This window comes from Clarias gariepinus, chromosome 12 (assembly GCF_024256425.1).
Source record: "Clarias gariepinus isolate MV-2021 ecotype Netherlands chromosome 12, CGAR_prim_01v2, whole genome shotgun sequence".
In the NCBI taxonomy this organism is placed as follows: domain Eukaryota; kingdom Metazoa; phylum Chordata; class Actinopteri; order Siluriformes; family Clariidae; genus Clarias; species Clarias gariepinus.
In genome coordinates, this window is record NC_071111.1 from 26,937,287 (window position 1) to 26,954,362 (window position 17,076).

Consider the following 17,076-nt stretch of genomic DNA (forward strand, 5'->3'; position numbering starts at 1 on the left):
AGGGCACGAGGCAGGGTACACACTGGCACCAATCCATCGCAGGGCACACACACACTACAGGCAATTTGGCCCCAGATGAAGAAATAATTGCCCCCATGCTAAATAATAAATTAACTGTAATATTAATTGTTATATATAATTGTTATATTCTTGCTGGTTCATTCTCTCTGTTACTACTTATGTACAGTTTTGTTCCCATCATCATGCATTTGTACATAGAAACTTTTTTTTTTGCTTTTCCTTACTGCAATTCTTGCTTTTTGCTTATTTGTTGTATAATATGTGAACTGGATACTGTAACGATGCAATTTCCTTTTGGGGTTAATAAAGTTCTCTCTCTCTCTCTCTCTCTCTCTCTCTCTCTCTCTTTCTCTGTCTAAGGCAGTGGTTCTCAAAGTGTGGGGCGCCCCACTAGTGGGGAATACAGGCATGACAGGTGGGGCGCAATGAACGGGAGGGAATTAGTGGAAAATAATAGGAAAGTACCTATTATAATTCATGCTTTTCTTTATTGACAATAAACATCGGACATTTGAAACTAAACAATCATGTGCAAAGAAATAGATCATTCATACAAGTAAATTAAAATAACTTTAGAGAAAAAGTGGAACCATAGTTCAACAATAACGGTTTAACGTCGGCATGTTAATTGCAATTGTATAATTGTATCTTATTCACGGGTTTATTTACGCAGCTATTGAATTCGGAGATGCGAATATCAAACTAACTTTACCGCGGACACAAACAGGTGTTATAAGCTAAAGTGCCCCCCTGCCACGGATTGCCCAAACTCATCACCCCCCCCACCCTCCCCCAACACATACCCACGTAATCTCTATCAAATATTATATTAGGACATACATTCAAAGGTTTATTATTACCAAATATATTATTACTATTATAATTAACCCTAGGCACGTGACAGCCGTCGAGACGATTAATACAAATCCCCAAAAATGATTATTTTATGGCACATTTATTTTGTAGGGGTTTGTCAATGTACAAATAACAAATTGTTTATCACAAATTGCACTAAATAAATATTGTTTGTGGTGAAAAATTATAGGAAACGATTTTTATTATAAAATAAGCAATATAAAAATATACATGTTGTATATAAAAAAAAAAATATATAATTTATATATTTTTCCCCTATACAACATTTTTTATATTGCTTATTTTATAATTAAATTCATTTGTTATAATTTGTCATTTGTAAACCATAAACCTATGAATTTATGTTCTAATATATTATTTGAAAGAGATTATGTAGGGGAGGCAATTCGTGGCGAGGGGGGCATTTTAGAGCATAACACCGGGTCAGTAGCGTACTGTATTTAGTGAGCATAATAACATCAATGGATACATTTGTTACATGGACCACAAAAAAGCAGGTGATTCAGCACTATCAGCCTAATCAACCAAAAAGCCTATGATGAAGCCTATGTTGCGCTTGGATTCATGGTGGGGATGGTGAGGGCAGAGGAGAGACCTGTGTGTGTTTTGTGTCTTAAACCGCTGGCAGCAGATAGCATGAGACCCAACAAAGTAGGAAGACACTTAGAGACAACACACCCCAGTCACGTTAATAAGCCACTCGACTTCTTTGAAAGAAAGCTCTAGATAAGTGACGAAGTAAGCCTGTTATAACAATTGCACGTGTATTTTATCTGTTTTGAACTTGCCGTTATTTGATCTTATTGGTTTAGAAATTGATATTTCAATAAAAAATACACTTGGTCGTTTTCGTTATCATTTTGTTGACAAGTGGGGCTTGAAAATTCGCCCACCCCCTTAAGTGGGGAATGACAGAAAATGTTTGAGAACCACTGGTCTAAGGTGTCCAGGCTGATTACTCTATTCTGTAACACAGATTTTTATTTTTTCGATGACTGCTGTTCTTTAGGTCAAATATGTGAAAATGATTGTGTGGAAGTTTAATTACAAACTTGTTTTTGTGTTTTTTAAGGAGTGTAATCCACTGAGATCAGACACTTCAGGATCTCAACAGCTAGTTTGTGTATACACTTAATAATATTCAAAGATGAAGACTCCTGATCTGGACACTGATAACGTGTCCCCACCCTCTAAAAAACGGTAACCTACTTTATCTAAGCCTTTCAGTCATTAAATATTCATATCCAAATTACTAATTGAGCATATATGAAACAAATCATTTAAAATTGTAAACAGTAACGTGTTTCACTATTATTCACAAACTAATAGTCACCATAAATTTTATTCTGTTCACTGCAAGCAAAATTTAGCTCTCATTAAATTAACAAGTTCAAATAAATAATGTTGTGCAGTAAACTCCAGGGAGAGAGATCAGAATCAGCAGCACCCAGCTGTATCTCCATGAAGAGTGATGTGTCTGTGTATCAGCCTATTAAGTTTAAAGCCGGAGTCTTCTCACCTCTACACAGGTAACGTGTTAATATAAAATAAAGATAACACTGCATATATCGTTTTTTACATTAATACTGTGTATAAAAAAAAACTAAACTATAGTGTGTTGCATTTATGAAATCAATGAACTGCTACAGAAAAAACTAAATTTTATTTCTTCATGCAACAAAAAAAAATTTCAGAAAAAAAGGACACTGGGTTGAAGGTTACTTTCAAATAAAATAATCAATGTCCATTTGTGTACTCCTCGTATTTATGAAATAAAAATCTGATCTTAAATTATCCACCTGCAGCAAAACAAAAATGCTGTCTGTATTTGTGTGCCGTTATCCTTTCATCGGGTGTACTGGAGTGTACAGTCTTGCAGAGTGATTAATTCATTTCCTATTGGAACATCTGCAAGTTATGTACAGGAAACCGAAATGAGTACAGCGAAACCTCGAATTGTGAGTAACGTGGTTTGCGAGTGTTACGCAAGACGAGCAAAGATTTTCTTTTATAAATTTTGACTTGAAAAACGAACAAGTCTTGGTTTACGAGTACCGAGTATCATGTATCACGCATGTCCTTCTTGTTTCGTCATGGAATCACAACTGATCCAACGGTTTTTCTCTCTCTTGCGCTGCAGAATTGTGGGTAATCATCTCCAATGCTGGGTAATTTGACACCGTGCCACTTTACACACTCTCTCTCTCGCCTTTAGTGTGTATGTGTGTTTTATGTGTGTGTGAAGCAGAGAGGGGGTGCTTCACACACACACAGTGATTAGATTATAGAAACATATAATACTGTAGAATAAAATAAACACATAGTAAGAACATTACAAAGAGCTATCAGTGATATCAGGGCAGAAAAATAAGACCTTAAATATTAATTATTGGACCCCATGTCTCACCACATTCTACTTTACCATCTCACAGGCACGACCCAGAATCTGCTGCTGTAAATGAGTTCCAGGAAAAATTTAAATTAAATCTGATGAAGAAGTTTCAATTCTTGAATGGAGTGATAATAAACCTGGGAACCCAAACACTCCTGAATGAGATCTACACAGAGCTCTACATCACAGAGGGAGACAGTGGAGACATCAATAATGAACATGAGGTAGGACAGATCGAAGCAGCCTCGAGGAGAACAACAACAGAGGACACACCAATCAAAGGCAATGACATTTTTAAGCCCTTATCTGAACAAGACGGACCCATCAGATCTGTGCTGACAAAGGGAGTTGCTGGCATCGGAAAATCTGTCTCTGTGCAGAAGTTCATTGTGGACTGGGCTGAAGGGAAAACAAATCAGGACATCCACCTCATATTTCCACTTCCTTTCAGAGAGCTGAATTTGATGAAGGACCAGAAAATGAGTCTGATGGAGCTCCTTCATGTCTTTTTTAAAGAAACAAAAGAAACAGAAATGTCCAGTTTGGAAAAGGTTCTGTTCATTTTTGATGGATTGGACGAGTGTCGTTTTCCTCTAGATTTCCAGAACACAGTGAGAGTATGTGATGTAACTGAATCTGCATCCGTGCCTGTGCTGCTGATCAACCTGATTAAAGGGAATCTGCTTCCCTCTGCTCTCATCTGGATCACCTCCCGACCTGCAGCAGCTGATCAAATCCCCTCTGAGTGTGTCCATCGAGTCACAGAGGTACGAGGGTTTAATGACCCACAGAAGGAGGAGTACTTCAGGAAGAGGATCAGTGATCAGAGCCTGGCCAATAACATCATCACACACCTGAAGTCATTAAGAAGTCACTATATCATGTGTCGCATCCCAGTCTACTGCTGGATTTCAGCCGCTGTTCTAGAGAAAATGTTGGGTCAAGCAGAGAGAGGAGAGATCCCCAAGACTCTGACTCAAATGTACACACACTTCCTCATCATTCAGATAAACATCATAAGAGAAAAGTACTCGAAGAAGCAGCAGCATGATGAAGAAATGCTTCTTAAACTGGGACAACTGGCTTTTGAGCAGCTGGAGGAAGGCAACCCGATCTTTTATGATGAAGACCTGAGAGAGTGTGGCATTGATGTGAGAGAAGCAGCAGTGTACTCAGGTGTGTGTACACAGATCTTCAGAGAGGAGTTTGGGCTTCACCAGAGTAAAGTGTACTGCTTTTTTCATCTGAGCATTCAGGAACACCTCGCAGCTCTGTATGTGCACCTGATGTTCAGGATGAAGAAGAGAAATGTTCTTAAAAAGAGTCGAGCTTCAAAACAGAAGAAGGAAGAAATTACAGTTTTAGATTTCCACAAGTGTGCTGTAGATAAAGCTTTAAAAAGTCAGACTGGACATTTGGATCTTTTCATTCGCTTTCTTCTGGGTCTCTCACTGGAGTCCAATCAAAAACTCTTACAGGTTTTAGTAACACAGACAGGAAGTAACTCACAGTGCACAGAGGAAACAGTTCAGTACATTAAGAGGAGGATCAGTAAAGCGCGTTCTACAGAGAAATCCATCAATCTGTTCCACTGTCTGAATGAACTGGGTGATAATTCTCTGGTGAAGGAAATCCAACACTACCTGAAATCTGGAAAAAAAAGTGAACTTTCCTCATCACAGTGGTCTGCTCTGGTGTTTGTTTTACTGACATCAGCACAAGAGCTGGAAGAATTTGAACTGAGTAAATATATCAGTCCAAATAAGATAACATATAATGTTCTTCAGAAGTTGATGCCTGTGATTGCAGCATCCAGGAAAGCAATGTAAGTAAAGCTGAATATAACTGTTCTACTCTTACCGTGCTAGAAAGAAAACTGAAAACATTTTTACAAATATGTGCTGTGGGATGTTTTGACATCAACATGATTTAGGGTTAATGCAGATAAATAAACAATTTGATTGTTTACGTATTAACCTTAATTAATATTAATAATATAAATAAATATAAGTACACATTTACATAATATAAAAAAATAAATAAAATATAAAAAATTAATAATAATAAATTCATAAAGAATATGAATAAGACTGAAGGGTTTTTAGTAGATGTCTGTGAGTCAGTTGATTTTATTTGAGAAGAAAAACGCTGAAGTTATAACTTCCTATCATACAATAATTAAAAAGTTATGCTGGTTTATGTTTGAAATTTGGTGCATGCTCACACCAACATGCCAACCTATGTCCTGGTCAGCATTTACTAAGTTTTAATGGCACCACCAAGTAGCACTCTTCCAATTTGCACTTACCCTGGAGGTGCAAGGCAACAGTGCTAACCACTAAACCACTGTGCTGCCCCATGAAGATACATAACCCTTGTGTAGTTTTTAATTTTTAAATAATGTTTTTGCAATATCACCCCCTCAGTAGCCAATTTGTATGAAACTTGAAATGTGTCCCTAGGATCTTGAGAGCACTATGCGTATAAAGTTTGATGTGAACAAACCATTGAGGAGATACAACACTGGTTCCTGTTTGTCATCTTCACTGCCATGTTTGTTGGAGTGTCAAAAAAAGACACAGTTTCATTTGGGCTTGGTCCACAGATGCACATGTAAGATGTACATGATGCAGATGTACATGTAATGTGGACAAAAATAGTAGGAAATGAAAATACACAAAATTTAAAATGGCAGAGCTTTTAACAAAGTTCATTGTTGCAAAGCAGTTTTACAGAAGAAAAAAATATGTAAATAATTTTGAAAAATGTGAGAAATAGTGTATAACTTATAAGAAACAGTTTGTTCTTGCTGAGTAAGCCAATGGTAACAGTTTTAAGGAAATATTCAATGAGATGACAATAGCAAGAAATTTTGAGAGAAACCAGACTCATTTGGGTGACATCAGAAGAGAGTGATTTCTGGTCATACTGTGTGTTATGAGGCCGAAAGTTTAGTATAACATAAAATATTTTTAAGCTGATATAAAGTCCACTTTGTTGTTGCAGGCTTGGGGACAATGCAGTTTGTTGAAAATTCTTATATAGTCTTAATACTATAGTCTTAAACTAATAGTCTTTAACTATTTTGTGATTGCTATCACAAGTCTTCAGAGAACAACTGCCTTTTCAAGTGTAATCATCACCAGTCACCCTAACCATCCCAAGCAGACCACACGAGGCCTTCATACAATGAGATCTCCAGCCAGAAGCAGCGCACCAGAATGTGTCAGTCCAGTCCAGGGGGCAGAAGAAGTCAGGATCACTTGTAACTTAGTGCTAGGATTAGCTCAATGAGATAAAGTGTGTGAAACGGGGAGAGAGGGAGAGAGGGAAAGAGAGAATGGTTAGGTATACTTACAGTCACATAATGTATATGGTCAATACCGCAAGACCACAAACAGGGACTCCAACAAGATTGACTTTGACAGCATAACCAAAAGCAAACACAGACATGAGGGCTACCTGGGAAATAAAGCAACTATTCACTTCACTGTCAAAAGTAAATGGTTGCTTTATTTCCCAGCAGTAGAGTTTCTGACTAGTCTGTTTAACAAGATCTTGGAAAGTGAAAGGATCCCAGAGGAATGGAGGAAACTACAGAGGAATAAAGCTGATGAACCATACAATGAAGCTGTGGGAAAGAGTAGTGGAAGCCGTAGAGCCTTGCATGGTGTCAAAGTTGTAAAGCCTGAGTTACTGCTTTAGGCAAAAACATTCTGTGTCTTTGGAGCCAAAGGGGATGAAGATATGGGCATGTGAAATTGCAAATTTGACCTGTTGGTGGTAGAGGGAGTGATATTGTTACTCAAAAAAGATGATAGGTGTCTGTTTGGCATTATACTCTATCAGTGTGCAAAGTTACATACAAAGTATGAGAGGACTTCTTGGTAAACTTACAGAGGACTTATTTTACTACTACTACTACTACTCTTCTAATAATAATAATAATAATAATAATTAGAGATAGGGTGACAGATAAGAGCGGAGGCAGAAGCACTCTGGTGGACTACATCTTGTGTCGAAGTGGTAATTTGAAAGAGATCAGTGACTGCAAAGTATTGGTGGGGGAGAATGTAGCCAGACAACACAGGATGATAGTGTGTAAAATTACTGTACCCTGGTGGTGAGGAAGGTGATGAGGATAAAGTGGTGGAAGTTGAAAAAAGAAGAATGTTGTGTAGCTTTCAGGGAAAAGATGAGACAGGCTCTGGGTGGTCAGGAGGTGCTTTCTGTTGATTGGACAACTACAGCTAAGGTGATCAGAAAGACAGGGTACTTTGTGTATCATCAGAAAAGGGGAAAGTTTACAAGGAGACTTAGTGGTGGAACAAGGAAGTCCAGGAGTGTATACAAAAGAGATACAAAAGAAAGAGATTAGCTAAGACGAAGTGGGACACTAAGAGAACTGAGGTGGTTTGGATATGTTTAGAGGATAGATTGTGAATATATTGGTGGAAGGTTGCTGATGTTATAACTGCCAGGCCGGAGGTTTAGAAGAAAATCAAAGATGAGATTAATGGATGTAGTGAGATAGGACATGAAGTTAGTTGGTGTGGGGGAAGAGAATGCAACCACGGGGGAATGCAACCACGGGGGAATGCAACTACGGGGGGGCGCAATCCAGTCTCTTCTTGTGCCAGTCCCAAGTCTGGATAAATGCAGAGGGTTGTGTCAGGAAGGGTATCCGACATTTGCCAAATCAATGATGCGAATCACGAATATAATTCCCATACCGAATCGGTCGTGGCCCGGGTTAACAACTACCGCCATTGGTGCTGTTGACCTACAGGGTGCTGGTGGAAATTGGGCTACTGTTGGTCGAAGAAAAAGAGGAGGAAGGCTTGTTCGAAAGCAGAGAGAGAAGAGGAAAGGCAAGAGTTTAGGAGTGATAGTAGGGACTTTGAATGTTGGGACCATGACAGGGAAGGGAAGAGAGTTAGTTGATATGATGCAGAGAAGGAAGGTGGATATACTGTGTGTCCTGGAGACCAGGTATAAAGGTAGCAAGGCTAGAAGCTTAGGATCAGGGTTCAAATTGTTTTACCATGGTGTGGATAGGAAAAGAAATGGAGTAGGAGTTATTCTAAAAGAGGAGTTTGTAAGGAATGTTCTAGAGGTGAAGAGAGTATCAGATAGGGTGATGAGTCTGAAACTGGAAATTGAAGGGATAATGTTCAATGTTGTTAGTGGTTATGCCCCACAGGTAGGATGTGAGTTAAAAGAGAAGAAGAAATTCTGGAGTGAGTTAGATGAAGTGATGCAGAGCATCCCCAGAGGTGAAAGAGTGGTGATTGGTGTAGACTTCAATGGACATGTTGGGGAAGGGAACAGAGGTGATGAAAATGTGGTGGGCAGGTTTGGTCTTCAGGACAGAAATGTAGAAGGACAGATGGTGGTGGACTTTGCAAAGAGGATGGAAATGGCAGTAGTAAATACTTTCTTTCAAAAGAGGCAGGAACATAGGGTGACATATAAGAGTGGAGGCAGAAACACTCAGGTCGACTACATCTTGTGTCGACGTTGTAACCTGAAAGAGATCAGTGACTGCAAAGTGTTGGTAGGGGAGAGTGTAGCCAGACAACACAGAATGGTGGTGTGTAAAATAACCCTGGCGGTGAGGAAGGCGAAGAGGACAAAGGCAGAGCAGAGGACAAAGTGGTGGAAGCTGAGAAAGGAAGAATGTTGTGAAGTCTTTAGGGAGGAGTTGAGACAGGCTATGGGTGGTCAGGAGGGGCTTTCAGTTGACTAGACAGCCAATGTGATCAGGGAGACAGGTAGGAGGGTACTTGGTGTATCATAAGGTAAGGGGAAAGTGGACAAGGAGACTTGGTGGTGGAATGAGGAAGTCCAGGAGTGTATACAGGGAATGAGGCTAGCTAAGAAGAAGTGGGACACTGAGAGGACTGAAGAGAGTAGACAGGAGTACAGGGAGATGCAGAGTAAGGTGAAGGTAGAGGTGGCAAAGGCCAAACAAAGAGCATATGAGGACTTGTATGCTAGGCTAGACAGTAAGGAGGGAGAGGTGGATCTGTACAGGTTGGCAAGGCAGAGAGATAGAGATGGGAAGGATGTGCAGCAGGTTAGAGTGATTAAAGATAGAAATGGAAATGTACTGACAGATGCCAGGAGGGTGATGGGAAGATGGAAGGAGTACTTTAAGGATTTGATGAATGAGGAAAACAAAAGAGAACAAAGAGTAGAAAAGGTGACTGTTGTGGAACAGGAAGTAGCAAATATTAGTAGGAGTGAGGTGAGAAGGGCGTTGAAGAGGATGAAGAGTGGAAAGGCTGTTGGTCCTGATGACATACCTGTGGAGGTATGGAAGTGCTTAGGAGAGGTGGCAGTACAGTTTCTGACAAGTTTGTTTAACAAGATCTTGGAGAGTGAGAGGATTCCAGAGGAATGGAGGAGAAGTGTATTGGTGCCAATTTTTAAGAACAAGGGAGATGTGCAAAGCTGTGGCAATTATAGAGGTATAAAGCTAATGAGCCAGACAATGAAGCTGTGGGAAAGAGTAGTGGAAGCTAGGTTAAGGGCAGAGGTGAGCATTTGTGAGCAGCAATATGGTTTTATGCCTAGAAAGAGTACATCAGATGCAGTATTTGCTTTGAGGATGCTGGCGGAGAAGTACAGAGAAGGTAACAGGGAGTTGCATTGTGTCTTTTTAGATTTAGAGAAAGCGTATGACAGGGTGCCAAGAGAGGAGCTGTGGTATTGTATGAGGAAGTCTGGAGTGGCAGAGAAGTATGTTGGAGTGGTGCAGGACATGTATGAGAGCTGTAAGACAGTGGTAAGATGTGCTGTAGGTGTGACAGAAGAGTTCAAGGTGGAGGTGGGTCTGCATCAAGGATCGGCTCTAAGCTCTGGTGATGGACAGGATGACAGATGAGGTAAGACAGGAGTCCCCATGGACTATGTTGTTTGCAGATGACATTGTGCTCTGTAGCGAGAGCAGGGAACAGGTGGAGGAAAATTTGGAGAGGTGGAGGTATGCTCTGGAAAGCAGAGAAATGAAGGTTAGCCGCAGCAAGACGGAATACATGTGTGTAAATGAGAGGGACCCAGGAGGATCGGTGAGGCTACAGGGAGCAGAGGTAAAGAAGGTGCAGGATTTTAAGTACTTAGGGTCAACGGTCCAGAGCAACGGAGAGTGTTCAAAGGAGGTGAAGTGGCGGGTACAGGCAGGTTGGAATGGGTGGAGAAAAGTGTCAGGTGTGTTGTGCGATAAAAGAGTATCAGCAAGAATGAAAGGAAAGGTGTACAGGACGTGGTGAGACCAGCGATGCTCTACGGCTTAGAGACAGTGGCGCTGAAGAAAAGACAGGAGGCAGAGTTGGAGGTAGCAGAGCTGAAGATGTTGAGGTTCTCTTTGGGAGTGACAAGGATGGATAGGATCAAGAATGAGTTCATCAGAGGGACAACCCACGTTAGATGTTTTGGAGATAAAGTCAGAGAGGCCAGATTGAGGTGGTTTGGACATGTTCAGAGGAGAGATTGTGAGTATATCGGTAGAAGGATGCTGAGGTTGGAACTGCCAGGCAGGAGGTCTAGAGGAAGACCAAAGAGGAGATTTATGGATGCAGTGAGAGAGGACATGAAGTTAGTTGGTGTGAGAAAAGAGGATGCAGAGGATAGGGTTAGATGGAGGCAAATGATTCGCTGTGGCGACCCCTGAAAGGGAACAGCCGAAAGACAAAGAAGAAGAAGAAGGGGAAGAGAATGCACAGGAGAGGTTTAGATGGAGGGAGATGATTCGCTGTGGAGACCCCTGAAAGGGAAGAGTTGAAAAGAAAGAAAAAAAAGAGACAATGTATTGAGAAATTTTGGAATAGGGGCATGTGGATGCATTAATTTTTGTAGGCAAAATAGTAAAAACGTCTCCTTTGTAGGTTATAGGGTGCCTGCGATGTGGCCATTCACCTATCCTGTGTGTGTTTTTCTGTGTGTCTGCGCAGAGAGGGAGTGGTTCTTATTGTGGGTCCTGGCCAGAAATTTTGGGAGCTGCAAGCGCTACAGTGTTGTTTTTTGATTGTGAATAAAATGTGCCAACAATTTTGTCACAGGAAGACTGAAGAGAATAGACAGAAGGACAGGGAGATGCAGCAAAAGATGAAGGTAGAGGTGCCTAAGCGCAAGCAATGTGCATATGAGGACTTGTATGCTAGGTTGGACAGTAAGGAGATAGAGGTGGATCTGTAAGATTGGTGAGACAGATAGATAGAGATGGGAAGGATGTGCAACAGGTTAAAATGATTGAAGATTGGGATGAAAATGTGACAGGTGCCAGGAAGGTGATAGGAAGATGAAAGGAGTATTTTGAAGAGCTGATAAATGAGAAAACTGAAAGAGAACAAAGAGTAGAAGAGGTGACCACTCTGTTGTGGAGCAGGAAGTACCAAAAATCAGTAAGAGTGAGGTAAGGAGGAAGTCAAAGTGGATGAAGAGTAAAAAAGCAGTTGGTCCTGATGACATACCTGTGGAGGTATAGAAGTGCTTAGGAGAGATTGCAGTAGAGCTACTGACTAGTCGTTTAACAAGATCTTGGAAAGTGAAAGAATCCTAGAGGAATGGAGGAGAAGCGTATCGGTGCCGATCTTTAAGAACAAGGGGGATGTGAAGAGCTGTGGAGGAAATATTTAATTCAATTCAATTTTATTTATATAGCGCTTTTAACAGTGGTCATTGTCTCAAAGCAGCTTCACAAAAATGAAAAAATTCTTTAGAAAAGAAAATATTTGGAAGTGTGTATATGTGAGAAAAATGTGTCTAGATAATAATGAGATGAATGAATGATAAATGAAATGTCTCTAATGAGCAAGCCAAGGGTGACGGCGACGGTGGCAAGAAAAAACTCCCTGAGATGGCAATAGGAAGAAACCTTGAGAGGAACCAGACTCAATCAGAGAACCCATCCTCATTTGGGTGATAACAGATAGAAATAACATCATGTGTGTTGTGCAGGTGAAAGTTCAATATAACAGAAGTTATTTAAATTAACATAAAGTCCAGTTCAGCACAGGGAGTCAGTAAGTGCAGAGGGCAGATGGGGTCTGGGTCACTGGAAGCACAAGAGCAGCATGTGTAGCTCCAACCATCATAAAGCAGAATCCAGCTGGAGCTGGTCCTTCTCTGGATGCATCAGAAACCTTGCAGGGTTGGCCTTTGTCTACTGAAGCTGGTACAATCTCCCAATGCCTCGGGATGGGTAGAAAATACAGAACAGATGGAGAGAATTAGCGTAGTTGCCATTCAGGATAGATGTACTGGAGTATGAGGTTATGGGATGAGTTACATGTATGCCAGATTAAAGAGATGCGTCTTAAGTCTACTTTTGAATTGGGAAAGCGTGTCTGCTCCCCGAACACTGTCTGGAAGGCTACAGTATTCCAAAGCTTTGGAGCTAAATATGAAAAAGCCCTACCCCCTTTTGTAGATTTTTAAATTCTGGGAACTACCAGAAGTCCGAAGATTTGTGATCTTAAGTAGCGTGGCGATTGTAGTGTATCAGAAGACTGGTTAGGTATGTGGGAGCTTAACCATTTAAAGCCTTGTATGTAAGTAATACTTTTTTGTAATTAATTTTAAACTGAACAGGTAGCCAGTGCAGGGATTATAATATTAGGATTATATGATCATATTTTCTGGATCTAGTGAGAACCCTGGCGGCAGCATTTTGGACTAACTAAAGCTTGTTTATTGAGGATGCAGGACAACCACCTAGTAATGCAGTACAATAGTCCAGTCTGGAGGTCATGAGTGCATGAACTAGCTTTTCTGCATCAGATATGGATAGGATGCTCCTAAGTTTGGCAATATTTCTAAGATGGAAAAGGCTGTTTTTGTGATATTGGAAGTATGATTTTCGAAGGTCAAGTTATTGTCCAATGTTACGCTCAGGTCTTTAACTGTTGAGCTAGTAGTAACAGTATATCCTTCTAAATGCAGGCTGAATTGTGAAAGCTGTTGTGTGCTGGTTTTTGGGCCAATACGTAATATCTCCGTCTTATCTGAATTTAGTAAAAGAAAGTTATTGGTCATCCAATCTTTTATGTAGTGGACACATTTAGTTAATCTAGACAACTTTGGTATTTCGTCTGGTTTTGTTGAGATATATAATTGGGTATCATCAGCATAACAATGGAAACTAATCCCATGTCTTCTAATGATGTTACCCAAGGGAAGCATGTATATTGAGAACAGCAGAGGTCCTAAAACTGACCCTCGTGGGACCCCATATTTCACTGGCATTACACCAGACGGTTCTCCATTCAGATCTACAAAATGGTATCGATCAGACAGGTATGATCTAAACCATTTTAATGCCTGCGTATATTCGTGTTACTCCGTGTTTGGGTTTACCATTCACGCTACAAAGGGCTAACTGCTGAAGCTACGTCTTCTGGTCTCCTCGGGTTAGTTCCTGACACTAGTGCAGTTTCTGTACTATGATGGGGCCTGAAACCTGACTGAAATTCTTTGAGAATGTTGTTTTCCTGCAAGAATGTGTGCATATTTGAGCAGATACTACTTTTTCTAATATTTTGATATGAACTACAGAGGAATAAATTTGATGAACCATACAATGAAGCTGTGGGAAAGAGTAGTGGAAGTTAGGTTAAGGGCAGAGGTGAGCATTTGTGAGCAGCACTATGGTTTTATGCCTAAAAAGAGTATAAGAGATGCAGTAGGATTTTGCTTTGAGGATGCTGATGGAGAAGTACACAGAAGGTAAAAGAGAGTTGCATTGTGTCTTCGTAGATTTGAAGAAATTGTATGACAGAGTGCCAAGAGATGAGCTGTGGTAAGTCTGGAGTGGCAGAGAAGTATGTTAGAGCAGTGTAGGACATGTATGAGAGCTGTAAGACAGTGGTGATATGTGCTGTTGGTGTGACAGAAGAGTTCAAAATGGAAGTGGGTCTGCATCATGGATCGGCTTTAAGCAGGCAGGCTGGAATGGGTGGAAAAACGTGGCAGGTGTGTTGTGGGATAAAAGAGGACTGTATCAGTGAGAATAAAAGCAAAGGTGTTCAAGACAGAAATGAGACCAGCAAAGCTCTATGGCTTAGAGACAGTGGCATTGAAGAAAAGACAACAAGCAGAACTGGAGGTAGCAGATCTGAAGATGTTGAGATTCTTTTTGGGAGTGACAAGGATAAACAGGATCAAGAATGGGTCCATCAGAGGGACAGCCTATGTTAGATGTTGGTTTGGACATGTTGAAAAGAAAGAAAAAGAAGAGACAGTTTTGGAATAGGGGCATGTGGATTCATTATTTTTATTGGCAAAATGGTGAAAACATTATAGGGTTCCTGCGATTTGGCCATTCACCTATCCTGTGTAAGTGTCTGCACAGAGAGGGAGTGGTTCTGACTTGGGTCAATGGGTCTTGGCCAGAAATTTTGGGAAACGCAAGGGCTACAGTGTTCTTTTTTTGTTTGTGAGTAAAATGTGCCAATAATTTTGTCACTGGAAGACTAACCCGAAAGTCACATGGTTTCAATTCCCAAAAATAATTATTATTAGTATTATTCCAAGAAGATTACAGTCTAATACTGTGCCAGTATTATTATTATTAATTAATTATTATTTATATTAATATTTATATTAAAAAAAGTGCCAGTAAGTGAGGTCGGCTGATCCTAGTCTGATAAATATGCTAAAAATATGAACTACAGCATTCACAAAAAATGTCCATACGGTGCTATGAAAAAATAGTTTTTACCCTTTTTTTGAATATTTGTTACAGTTAAATGGTTGAGATCATCAAAGAAATTTAATATAACACAAATATAACTCGAGGCAATACAAAATGCAGTTTTTAAATGATAATTTAATTCATTAAGGGAACAAAGCCCATCCAAACTTACATGGCTCTATCTAAAAAAGTAACTATCCCCTGCCTTTGCTAAATCATGAATGAACTGTGATTAACCCCATTTTTTGGCAAGCTTAGTTAAGTTTCTCCTGCCACACACACACACACACACACACAGTGCCTGCGTGCACAAACAGAAACACTTATCTGTCTGGATTTTTTTTTTTACTTTTTTTTTTAAAGGTAAATTGCAGGTTAATTTGTTTTATTTTTATTTTTTGTGTTAATTATTTTTATGTATGTATTTCTTTGGGCTGTAGAATGAATAATTTGAGTTTCCATTATTTCTTATGGGAAAATTTAATTTTGTTTACAAGTGTTTTGGAATACGAGCATGCTTTTGGAACGAATTATGCAGTAATCCGAGGTTCCACTGTAATTACAAATACCTATTGTGTCCTGTAAATATTTTGTCTTTGATAATAAATATACATACATCCCTTTTGAAGCTTCATTGTCACAACCCGACTGTAAATACTAGGTAGCTTTTTTCATTATGTATTATTTTATTCCCTTCAGTATCAGGTGTGATAAAGTTGGAGTGGAAGGTTGTTTAGCTCTGAGTTCAGCGCTCAACTCAGAAACCTCAAATCTGAGAGAACTGCATCTGACTGTGAAAACACTGGATCTGTCCTACAGTACATTAGAAGACTCAGGAGTAAAGACTCTCTCTGCTGTACTGGAGAATCCTCACAGTAAAGTGCAAAGTCTGAGGTAAGATTATCTCTTTGAAGGTCACAGTAACTATGGGTGTTGTCTTGTAGGAGCTTGGGGCTGTTGTAGCTACTTCAAGAGTAGTCATAGCGCGCCCACAGCACCCCTAAAACTTTATGGTTTATTTATAAAATTTATTTTTTAATGAGTGAAAATTTTATTAACAAAATGCAATAATAAATCCAACTATTTTAGACAAAAAAGCAATAATTAAAAACAAAAACAAGACTTGTGATCTGATTATGAGGGGTTTAATGAAAGCCAATGGGTTTATCACATACTGAACTTTCTCTCATGTCCTTGTAGCCAGTGTGCAATTTTTGTAACTTAGCAGCAACAATGCATTGGTGATACAATGATGAATGTTATGATATTTAATTGTTAATGCATGAATTGCCCTGTTGCCTGTTATGAATTTCATATATTTTGGTGGTTAAGGAAGAAACTGTGACTCCTCATCGCTGTCTCTACAGTATGTGATGTTCATTCACATACCATTAAGCCTGTAAGACTGTTTCTTATGCGCATAATATTCAGCTTAATATACATCCTGACAAACCTGATTTAGAGACTAACTAACAAAATGTAGGTGAAATGCAACAGTCAATCTGGAGCTGTTGAACAAAGAGGATGCATGAGCTGGAGGATAAAAAGACATAAACTGTAGGATAGGAAAGTCCACCAAAGTGGATCTCCCACTGGTCCTAAGGGTGTGTGAGAGATGGAGAGAAAGACTTTTCCTTTTTATATGCTCTTTAGTAGCACCTGCGTTATAAAAATAAAAAAAACACATGCAATGGTTTAGTTTGGTTATGTAAATTTTCCTGATTTTATTAAATTAAAATAAATCCCACCCCACCCACCAACAATAATCCTAACCCCATACGGTCTTGGTCAAATTTAATCCATCAGTCCAGTGAAAGCTCAGGCAGGTTAATAACTTCACACACTTTAGTTGTTTTCATAGATTATAGGCTTGTTTATTGACTTTCCTGCAGCTAATGTCCATTTTCCTAACCTGAATCTTCTCTGTAGTAGGAGCACTGTCAGGTTTTTGTTTGTTTTTGCATGCTGCACTGATTTTGCGTTGTCTAGAAAATCTTTTGTCAATAACACATTTCTCTTCCCCGTTGTCAGCTATAGAAACCGATTTAGCTGTTCTGTAGTGTACGTATAGTTCTGGAATATATACAATATC

The 17,076-nt window shown here is 39.6% G+C and overlaps 1 protein-coding gene across 1 annotated transcript in view; it reads left to right on the plus strand.

The window, feature by feature from the left end:
• The window catches only part of LOC128534122 (NLR family CARD domain-containing protein 3-like), a 30,505-nt gene that overhangs the window by 430 nt on the left and 12,999 nt on the right, over positions 1-17,076 (plus strand). The window contains exons 2-5 of the mRNA XM_053508422.1: positions 1,970-2,097; positions 2,310-2,426; positions 3,330-5,114; positions 15,684-15,878. Coding sequence (XP_053364397.1) covers positions 2,045-2,097; positions 2,310-2,426; positions 3,330-5,114; positions 15,684-15,878 — 2,150 coding nt within the window. The 5' untranslated portion in view covers positions 1,970-2,044. The remainder of the gene's footprint in view (positions 1-1,969; positions 2,098-2,309; positions 2,427-3,329; positions 5,115-15,683; positions 15,879-17,076) is intronic.